The sequence below is a fragment of the Asterias rubens genome, chromosome 6 (genome assembly GCF_902459465.1).
Source record: "Asterias rubens chromosome 6, eAstRub1.3, whole genome shotgun sequence".
Classification (NCBI taxonomy): domain Eukaryota; kingdom Metazoa; phylum Echinodermata; class Asteroidea; order Forcipulatida; family Asteriidae; genus Asterias; species Asterias rubens.
This window is the reverse complement of record NC_047067.1, coordinates 14,514,151-14,525,155: the sequence shown is the minus strand read 5'-3', so window position 1 is coordinate 14,525,155 and position 11,005 is coordinate 14,514,151. Positions and strand designations below refer to the sequence as shown.

The 11,005-nt window shown below is 38.5% G+C and overlaps 1 protein-coding gene across 1 annotated transcript in view; it reads right to left on the bottom strand.

Annotated features, from left to right (window-relative positions):
- LOC117291126 (probable G-protein coupled receptor 158) overlaps positions 1-11,005 on the bottom strand; it is a 36,843-nt gene that overhangs the window by 2,726 nt on the left and 23,112 nt on the right. Inside the window, exons 4-6 of the mRNA XM_033772668.1 lie at positions 4,788-5,026; positions 1,879-2,017; positions 123-228 (exon numbers count right to left, since the gene is read on the bottom strand). Coding sequence (XP_033628559.1) covers positions 123-228; positions 1,879-2,017; positions 4,788-5,026 — 484 coding nt within the window. The remainder of the gene's footprint in view (positions 1-122; positions 229-1,878; positions 2,018-4,787; positions 5,027-11,005) is intronic.

The window sequence follows — 11,005 nt, the reverse complement described above, 5'->3', positions numbered from 1 at the left end:
TGCATCCCGGGAATTAAAAATTAGTCGCAAATTAGTCGCGACTGGTGTTGAGGTCTCAACTAATTGAGGCGGGACTAGTCAATTAGTAAATTTCACTAGTAGCCCAGGCTTACTAATCATACCTTTGGAATAAAGATGAGCGCTAGCATAACGGTGGTCGTCAGCTGAGAGCGAAGGAAGTACGTGAGGTATATCCAATCAGGGGCTACCTTGCCCCACACGAAATGTCTGAAGATAAATCAAATTAAATTATATTTAATGTATGTTTATCAATTTGAATAATAAATATGGCAATGGATTATATGTTCTCCAGCAATTTCATTTATTATGCAACCACGATTTTTGTACTGTTCCCTGTATTTTAAGAGGACTATGTATACCAAGTCTCTTCAAACCCAAATGGGACCAAACTATTTGCTTTTCCAGCCTAGATTACATTTTAGGGGCCTTTCTCAAACCTCAGCTTAGGCTCAGGCTATGTACGCAGCGCGCGGAGCCTAAGCCTGAGCCGGAGAGCCAAAGCTGAGGTGTGGGAAAGGCCCTAGCTTGTTAAGACGGCCATGGAGGAAATCTATTTCTACCTCCATGAGACGGCTAAGGGCAGGCCTTTGTTCAAGTCTAATGAGCTAGGCAGGCTTATTGCTTGTATTGTGTGTATGAGCTTAATTCGTTCTGCTCAAAACAAAATTGAGTTTTTGATTCAGACATGCCTCAAACCCACAACGCTCTGATCTGAGTTCTGGATAAAAAGAACAAAGCTGCTACAACACCAAGCTGTCACATGGACAAGTGGCGTGACCAGAAGTGGCCAGGGGTACGGCTAGAGGTTCCTCCCACTCCTTTGCCCCTTAAACTTGAGCAATGAATGGTTTTATACATTAATTGAATAGTCTCACCCCCGTTATGTTTTTGGGGCTAGTCACAGTAAAAAGTTTGAACAAAAACCCTTATTTATGGTTTGTTTTTTTAATATTACTGCAATCTCATTCCACCGAGTAATACAAACAACCTTCTAGTTTGTTAACTGTGAGTATTCCTGTCAGTGCAGTATGGTATGTTGTTGGCAAGACATTTAAAAAATTAACACATCTCTCATAAATTAATTCCTAAGAGCTGGTCCAAAAATCTCTGTACATGGATACACATGTAACCTTTGTTATGCAAATTGAGTGGCGTTGTTCATTCCAGAGCCTTTCTGGGCATATGGGAAATTTTACATTTTGTGACATAATTTCCATACAAATTGAAGAGTTATTCAAGTAAGATGTGCCACTTTTGCTTCATGATTTAGACTTAGACAAAGACAAATTGATTACAGTGGGACTTGAACCAATGACTGACGCTTTACCCACTGAGCTATCTAGCCCTATCTTGGCTGTCTCCCAATTTTGTCAGTGTCTTTGTTCGAGTGCCTTTTTTTTTTTTTTTTCAAAACTTTTTCAGGTTTTGCTGCTTAAAGGGAAGGTACACGTTTGGTATTTACTCAAAACAAATATTAACTTAAAAACTGACTTGGGGCGAGCATTGGAGAGCTGTTGATAGTATAAAACATTGTGGGAAACGACTCCCTCTGAAGTAACGTAGTTTTTGAAAAAGAGGTAATTTCTCACTAAAATATTAAAAGACTTCGAGCTAGAAGTATTTTATTCTTATCTGAAAGCACACAAATTCGTCCAACAAGGGTGGCTTTTCTTTCATCATTTTCTCCCAACTTCGATGACCAATTGAGCTCAAATTTTCACAGGTTTGTTATTTTATGCATATGTTGAGATACACCAAGTGAGAACACTGGTCTATGACAATTGCCAATAGTGTACCTTCCCTTTAATTCAAATTAACTCCAAGAAAATCTGTTTAAACCCTGCAAGAATTCCTTACCTAGAAACGTAGAGAAAAGAAGAGAAGATCGTTTCGTTATATATAGCTATGCTGATGTAGCGAGTCTCGTGAAATTCACTTGGTGCTGCACGGACTGAGTAACACAGGTAGATTCCAAACAGCAAAAACAGAAACTCAACTGTGGAAAGAAGATTTCATGTAACTTAGTGTTATGAGTGAGGAAGTTTTAGCTGTGTCTATCCCCAAGGTGGTACCTAGTTTAATTGGTCAGCAAACCCTTAAGTAATGAATGAAAAGTATTATTACTAGCGGGTGTTTTGCCTTAGTTCCTACATATTTATACACGTTAGTGTTGTTGGGGTGTTTGTGGGTTTGTATGGCCTACCCTTCGAGGACATTTTTCAATAGGGACAATAGGTCCTCAATAGTCGGTTCTTTGTTTTCATGGGTCCTCACTAGTCATTTGTGTACAAAACCAATAGGGATGGCTTCAATACAGGAACAACAGAAAGTACAACAGGCGTTCTCTAACGTCGTACATGTAATAGTCAAACATTTGTAGTGTCTGTCCGTAGGTACAGGAACAAAGCATTTTGCTTAATTTCAAGCCCTTGTAGTTTGCTTGTGTTGTTGTTTGGTTTTTGTTTTCTTTTTTTCTGCAATACTCGGGAAATCACTGAGTGTACTATGGTATAATTATACTCAGTTAATCGTGGACCAAAACAAGAATCCTTTATCAATGATGTATTTATTATAGCTATTATGTCAGGCCCCTAATCAGAAAAACCTTGAAATTGTCATTAATATCTTAAAGACAAGAAGGATGAGGGTACTTTAGGAAGTCACCTTCATCATGGGTCAGTGCCCCCTTTTTTAACATAATTTGTCCTTGCTTAGTCATTTTAATCCCTGGTTTGTTGATGTGTTTATCTGTGTCTTTTGTTTATGAATTGCAATTCCGGAATGAGTAACCAGATGTCAATGAATACAGGCAACGACTCCGCTCATCAGCTGATCAGACCCGGCTTTCCGTTCCTAGAACTAGACGGAAAGCTGGGGATAGCTCATTCTCCATAGCTGCCCCTCGCCTATGGAATGAGCTCCCCGCGGGTCTGAGAGAGGTGATCTTGTTGCCTGTATTCAAAAGACTCCTCAAGACATTTCTTTTTTCCCACCCATCCTAGTTTGTTTGTTTTTCTTTTGTTTTGTTGTCATAGTCTCATGTAAAGCGCTCTGTTCTCCGTAGAGCGCTATATAAATGTTTCATATTATTATTATTATTATTATTATTATTATTATTAAAGGAACCAGACATGGATCCTCAACATTGTAATTGCAAGTCCAACAGTGTGTGATTAACTCCAGATCCGTATATTAAGGGGAGGCCTGGAATTACACAAAAGCCATGGCGTCCGTTTCCCCTGTACTGGTCTTGGCCTTGGTGCCCCTTCAAAAGTTTCCAATATACTTAAAGATTTAAGGAAGCGCCCTTTGAAAAAGGAAAATGGCCTTGCCCTTTCAAAGATCAAAATCCAGGCCTGTGAGAGAGTTGCGACAACTTGTGATGAGAAGCCATTTTGTGTCAATAAAACCTACTTGTGAATACAGGGTGCAAGACTAGTCTGCCCATTGGGCTGTGCTTCATTTGGACAGAAAATGGCATACAGCAACCCTTGGAGGAAGGAAGAGAAGGAGCTTGAACGGCCCGCCAAATCGCAGAGTAACTAAAGAAAACCCTGACAATGCCCTTGTCTGATCAGTCAAAAAAGATAGGAGACTTCCTGCAGGACGGCCGATTAGTGAGCGCGGTTAGATCTCTTTGTACAGAAGGTGTGGTACCGCCACTCTGCACCATTGCCTTCGTGTAAAGTTGAATCATTGGAGACAAGAATTGTGAATAATTATACACTTCTTCATTTACTGTTTGTGGTGTTTACATGGAAATATAGCATATTGCTATCAAAGCATATCGTTTTGGTGGGCGAAAGCGCACACAAAATTGATCAGGTCTCAAAAAATTAGTTTTTTCTTTATTATATCCATACGACATACAACGCCATAGTTGCGTGAAGAACCAAGTGCGCACGCGCAAACTCACATACGCCAGGTCGCCCACTGTGTGTGTAAGGTATGTGGGTGATTACGAGGTGTCGTTAAACGACCGCGGTACCACGGGTTCGAATTTTGAAGTCACTTTGTTCGAGCTCCTTCTCTTCCTTCCTGCACGAGCAAACATATTGTGACCGAAGAACACTGGTCCCACCATGTCGCAACTCTCTCGATAAACACAGCCCTGGTTCTACCAGCCTGTTGGACACCCATAACTGGGTACTAGTAGACATCTTTTAGGACACCCATAACTGGGTACCAGTAGTTGTCTCTAATAGGTCACCCATAACTGGGTACCAGTCGTCGTATCTTAGGACTCCCATAACTGGGTACCAGTAGTCGTATCTTAGGACTCCCATAACTGGGTACCCAGGATCTGTGTAGTACTACCATTTCAATATAGCCAAATATGTAATTAACGAATAAAGCAGCCCCCCCCCCCCTAAGAATCAGAACCTTTCCCGCCCCACTCAGATGCCCACCCCCTCTCTGACCCCAAATGAGATAACAAATTCACTTACCCTAAATGAGATAACAAATTCACTTATTAATACACCTTTTCAAAAATTCCCATAGTGCAAGTGCAAGAGCTAACTGTTGGATGAGGTGTGTGCTGGTCAAGCTAGCATTCAAACTTGATTGCTAGCTAGACCAGCATGCACCTCATTCCATGCCCAAAGCGTGCGTACCGAGTATTTGCGATAAGGTCTATGATTAGATACATAGCCCCCACCCCCAAATGAAAATGTGTAGTTCTGCACTGTAAGTGGGGTCAATCAAACTAAATTGGGGATATTATTCTATAGCGAATCATGACAACTTCACCAGGGCCTACTCACTTATTTCAATAACATAGTCCCACCACTCCATCAAACACACACTGAACTTCATCCCGTCTTCTGCTATTCTTACGTCCACAACATCAACGTTGCAGTTCTTGACATTCTGAACAGAGAAGGCGGTCCATGCGGCCAGGTACCCGGACAGCACGACAACAATCAGGACCAACCATTTCAGGACATCCCGGTCACGAACCAGAACTCGTGTGGCTGAGCGTGTTTGGAAGATGGCGAGTTTTCTGTTGGTGAGAAAAGATTGAATACAATTTCTAAAATGGATTTTTTCTGAGTCTTGTTACATTGTCAACAATGCAAGTTGCACTTCTGAAGCCAAAGATATAAATCACGTGGAAGTTTAAGTCATGCTGAGAAAATCGTAGCCTTTCCTTCCGGTAATAGTGCACTTCAACAACTAAAACGCAAAATTGCTTCGTTTTCACGTGGCCCTCTCTGTGGTGAAACACTCGGTGGCGCTCTTTATTTTGAACGCAGAATCGTTTAATTCTTGGTGTCAAAATGTTAAAGATCTATATTTTCTCATTCATAAAAGCACCGGGCTCACCAGTAATAGGCCCAATTTCATAACGTCTCCAAACACAAATATGCTAAGCACAACACACTTTTGTTTATCAAAAAAATATTTCCAGCCAAAATACTTAACAGCTACCGCCACCGGTACCCGGTTCATTTCTAACATAGTCAAGCAATTTGCTGAGCAGAAACATTTCTGCTGAACAGCTTCATGACACTGAATGGGACATGGTCGTTCTACTAACCTTTCTTGTAAGTGTATATGGTATTTGTTTCTTTTAACATTACAAAATATGTAATATGCACTTAAATTGTATTTCCACCATTACACAGCTGTGCTTTGTATGTGGCGAGTTTGTTTGATTTTCCACTTTGTTGCCCAGTCACTTTGGTGTGCTAATTATCAAGTACGACCTAAGTAGGTTAGACCATGTTAGACCATGGTTAGACTGCAGACACTTGCCACGCCATTGGCCCGCTAATTGACAGTGAGTGTTTAATGTGTTGATGTTTGGTCTTGCACTGGTATTGATTCTCGCCTCGGAATTTCCCTTATGGCAAATATGCGTGTGTTTGTTTTGTTTTAATGTCAATGGGTTGACAAGAGACTGTTGGGCCCACACCATTAGTAAGTCTCTCTCGGTTAAAGAGCAATTTGCCTGAAACAAGTTCTTGAAGTTTTCACCACACTAGTTATCAATCAAGAAACAGAAGTCTCCCGAGTTCAGAAAGTCTACTCTGCGGTATAGTAAAATATAAAGCAAGTCAAGTTCTAATATTCCGTTTTCTAAAGAGTTCTCTTGTGAGGTCCAGGTTGAACAAAGAACACCATTGTGAGGTCCATTGTCCCATTGTGTAAAATACCCCACAAGAGCGTAAGTAAGCTCACGCAAAAAAGATGCATATGGAATGAAATACCACATTCTCTCAATAAATTTTATATTTTTGCCTACGCTAACATGCAGTGTTCTGAAGCAGGGGTGTAAATTGGTGATGTATGGAGAAACAGACGACCACAGTACGCCCTATCATTGAAGCCTGTCTATTTCGGATACGGCTTATAATAATCTTAGCAATTATTGCATTACACCTTCACCCGAAACAATGTACGGGCAAGCTTTCGATCGATTGCATGTTAATTAAAGGATTTGGGTACCTTTTTAAAATGTCCATAGATTTACATTAAATTTACAGGGTTTGAAGATAATGATAGTGGAAAGCTTCCCTTCAAATATTACTTACTAAGGTGCTGTAGTTTTTGAGAAATGAGTAAAACAATGTCATGAAAATATGTTTGTAAATGATTAAAACAATTTTCGTCTCATGAGACAAAAATTATTTTCATGACATTGTTTTACTCATTTCACAAAAACTACAGCACCTCAGCACGTAATATTTTCATGGAAGCTTTCTACTGTCATTATCTTCAAACTGTGTAAGTTTAGTATAAATCTGTGGACATTGTGTTTTTTGTCCAGCAAAAGTTACGTAGACCCTTTAATGCATAGAAAATGGTTGCATTTTTACGTTTGCTATCTTCCCCAGGGTTGTCTAACTCATAATGCCCTAGAAATGCATGTCACAGCTTAGCTATCAATGAAAGAAACATTTCCCCAAAGAGAAAGTTTTGGAGCGCAAATTGCCGCCTCTATACCTGATTAAATATAGACGAACGGAATTTTGTAAACACAAACTAAATTGCCTGCAAAATGTTGTCATTGATGTATAGTGCAACTTCTATGGAAAAGGTAGCAATTTTCTTAAATACTATTCATTTCGTCTGTGTTTCCTCTTTTTAACGGATCTTTACATTGCCAGAGCCCCTTTTTGTTATCAAGCTTGCTAAGTGCTTATTATGTGCATGGGGAAAATGAAAACATGACTTTCTATTCTTTAAAGTGCCTTTTTCATCATGATTGCTAAGTGCTAATCATTTGGATGAGGAAACATTAATTGCTATTCTTATATGTCCATTTCTTTGATTGTTCTGCATTCTCAGAAGTCCCCAATGGTTCGACTTCCATTTTTTTTTTTTTTTTTTTTTTTCTTTTGGGGGGGGGGGGGGGGGGGGGGGGCTGAGTATAGCTGGCCGGTGTCAGTATAACTGTTTCTTTCCTAGTTTCCACATCACCCCCCCCCCCCCCGTCCCACATAACAATTCGTTATGACCTTTAGATGAGCCTGACCCTACTATGGTCCCAGCTTCTGGTAAACTTTTACTTCGGGATTTTTTATCAGAGTGCTTGCTGGCCATTAACGATGAGCCTGCGTGAGCAATTATATCCATGGGGGTTTAAAGATGTAGGCCTACTTTTAAAGGGATAAAACCTACTCTTCATGTTTGTAAGACAAAACCTGCGAAAACCTCATAGAAAATGGTGCTAACGTTGTTAGTAAGTTTGCGATAAAATAGGTTTTTTTGTGGATGCCATCGTACTTAATTATTCCAACCTGACTTACAGACTCTTCTTTGCCAAAACTGAAACAGTTTCAGAGAGGAAATATGTATTGTATTTACAGCACATCAATTTATTTTTAAATATTTGTTTTTTTATTATTTACATTGTAGAACTTTAAAGGCACTGGACACTTATTACTCAATTTAAGATATATTTAGCATAAATAAATTAATTCACGAGCAATTATTGAGCAAAGGTGAGCAGTTGAGCTGTTATATAAAACATTGTGAGAAACGAGTCCCTCTGGAATAACGTAGTTTTTGAGAAAGAGATAATTTCTCAATCAATTATTTGAATCTGAAAAAGACTTCAAGCCTGAAGCCTTTTCAGACATCTGAAAGCACACACATGGTGCAAAAGGGTGGTTTTTTTTGTATCCATTATTCTCTTGCAACGTCGATGACCAACTGAGCAAAATAACTCACTGTTTTTATGCCTATGATGAGATACACCAAGTGAGAATACTGGTCTTTGACAAACCAAACGTGTCCAGTGCCTTTAGAAATGACACGTACGGGTATTCTTTCATTAACTACACTTCTGTTTTTTATGCAACTGGCAGGAAGGTAATAAAACCCAATTTACAGCAACAATAAAAATGAAGTACATTTTTATGCACATAGTTTATTGCCTGCGGTCATGGGCAATTACAGTAGTGCATTCATAATGTAAATTGCTATTCCCATTATAGACTATTCAATGCCCACTTTCTCTGCATTCCTGCAGACTACATTATCATGTCTTACTTTTATGTTAAATTTGACTATATATTTAGCAGACTGGATATAAAAAGACTGCCAATCAGTAATCACCGGAGATTTAATAATACCAAAACTGTTTTAGCGCCTAAATTGCCAAAACTTATATAGCGCTTGAATCATATTGGAAATGCTCGCGGCGCGCTGAACAATGGCACTAGCAATTATAATATTTGGACACATTAAAAAATAACAAACTGAATTATAACAATAGGAGTAAAAGTCCTAAAAACATTCAACCTGTTGTACTAACCCATTGTAAAAATTAAATAATTACATTATACTTATACTATGTATGTGAAAGTAGCCCAAATGAAGTTAACTCAGCGTTAAAGGCAGTGGACACTATTGGTAATTACTCAAAATAACTATCATCATGAACCCTTTCTTGATTAAGAGTAATGGGGAGACGTCGATAGTATATAAAACATTGTGAGAAACAGCTCCCTCTGACGTGACGTAGTTTTGGAGAAAGATGTAAGTTTCCACGAATGTGATTTCGAGACCTCATGTTTAGAATTTGAGGTCTCGAAATCAAGCACCAGAAAGCACACAACTTCGTTTGACAAGGGTGATTTTTCGTTCATTATTATCTCGCAACTTCGACGACCGATTGACCGATTTTTTTTTTTTAATGCATATTGTTGAGATACACCAACTGTGAAGACCAGTCTTTGACAATACCAATAGTGTCCACTGTCTTTAAACAGTAAGCTTTATTCCTTTTAGCTTTACATTTTCTGTAATGTATATTAGCATCTCATTAACATAATTATCAAAAGTGAGCTAACTTCATACGGACAAAGAACATTCAAATCATACAATATTTTATGCTAGCACCAGCTGCTCCTTAATGAAATATTTATTGACTTTTTTGTTTAAAATCAAATGCAATTTTACGCTGGAGAAAATTGGCCTTTGATATTGAATGCATGTATATATATAGTATATAATTAGCATGGTCACTTTGAGAACATATGTTCTATGTTAGAGTCACATACGTCACATTTGACAGTAATTGACATCATGACAGGTGTAGTAATTTCTTCTGAGGATATCCTTTCAAGCTCGTGGGTGATAATTGAAAATGGCTGGTGCCTCCTCCTATCACAACGCTATCCCGGACAAAGACAATTGAAGCCCCTGGCGGTTTTTTTATGTTGTTGTTTCCAGCTAAGGATTTGAAAAATATTCCGGGAACAAATATCTAGCATTTTTTTGACAAGATTTTCAAAATTTGTATGTCCTTTTCGTACTGTTGTAATGGAAATTTGTCTAAGTAATTGGCTTTAGGGGGCTATTCTTTGATAATTTTTAGCTGTTTTTCTTTCTTGTTTTTTGTGTGTTTGTTATTATGTTGTTAATCCCAGCTAAGGATTTGAGAACTATTCCATGAATGAAAAAAATATCGAGCATTTTGTTATTACCAGATTTTAAAATTGGAATACGCCCTTTTGGTAATGTTTGGACCCAAATGGAAATATAGGTTCAATGTATTGGCTTCTGGGGACTATCCTTTGATATTGTTGTGCTGTTTTTCTTTTATTTCTTGTTTTTTATTTTTAAAACCAGATTTTAAAATTGGAATACGCCCCTTTTGTACTGTTAATGCCATTGGACCCTTTCGGTAAACAGTATTGTCCAAGGCCACCACACGTGCGTGTAAGCCCACCCGTCTACCTATAATACAATAACACCTGTGTGAAAATTAGGCTCAATCGGTCATCTGGAGATCGGGAAGAAAATTAACGGGAAAAAACCCACCCTTGATTTCCCGCAACGATTTCAGCAGTGTCAGGACATGTGTTTAAAATAAATCCGTAGTTCTCGATATCGAGAATTGATATTGTTTGAAACCATTGGTTTTCTCAAAAAGTAAAGCATATCATGGAATAATATTTCAAGAGAAGTCTTTCACCACTACCTTCTGTAAACACTGTAAGTTATTTGTAAATCAGCTGTGAACTTTTCTTTCTGTTCTGTACCAAAAAAGACAAATGGCTTTAAACGAACCCCAATGGAAATAGGTTCGAGCTATAGGCTTTTGTGGACTATCGTTTGATAAATTTGTGCTGTTTTTCTGTCTTGTTTCTGGTTTTGAATATGGTGCTTCTTTGTATAAACTCCCGTTGCTGTGCGTGTTTTTTCGCCATGTTCTTACTATATCCGAACGAATGCTACTCAAATCAAATTAAATCATCGTACATGTTATATTAAATTGAGACTCTCTTGGTGTTCTGTTTTTGGTTTTCATCTCTACATCCCGTTTTCATTTATTTCTGAAGGTTTTCAAAGTGGTATCCGCCCCCATTCTACTTTCCAGGTTTGTCATTTCATAACTCTGTTCATAGTGTACTCTATTTAATGAGCCGATATGAAATTTAATAATCGTCATGGCAGTAACCGAAGAACCACAACTGGGTCGTTTTCTCGTCTCGATGTGGTAGGTCTATTGATGCAACACACAAAT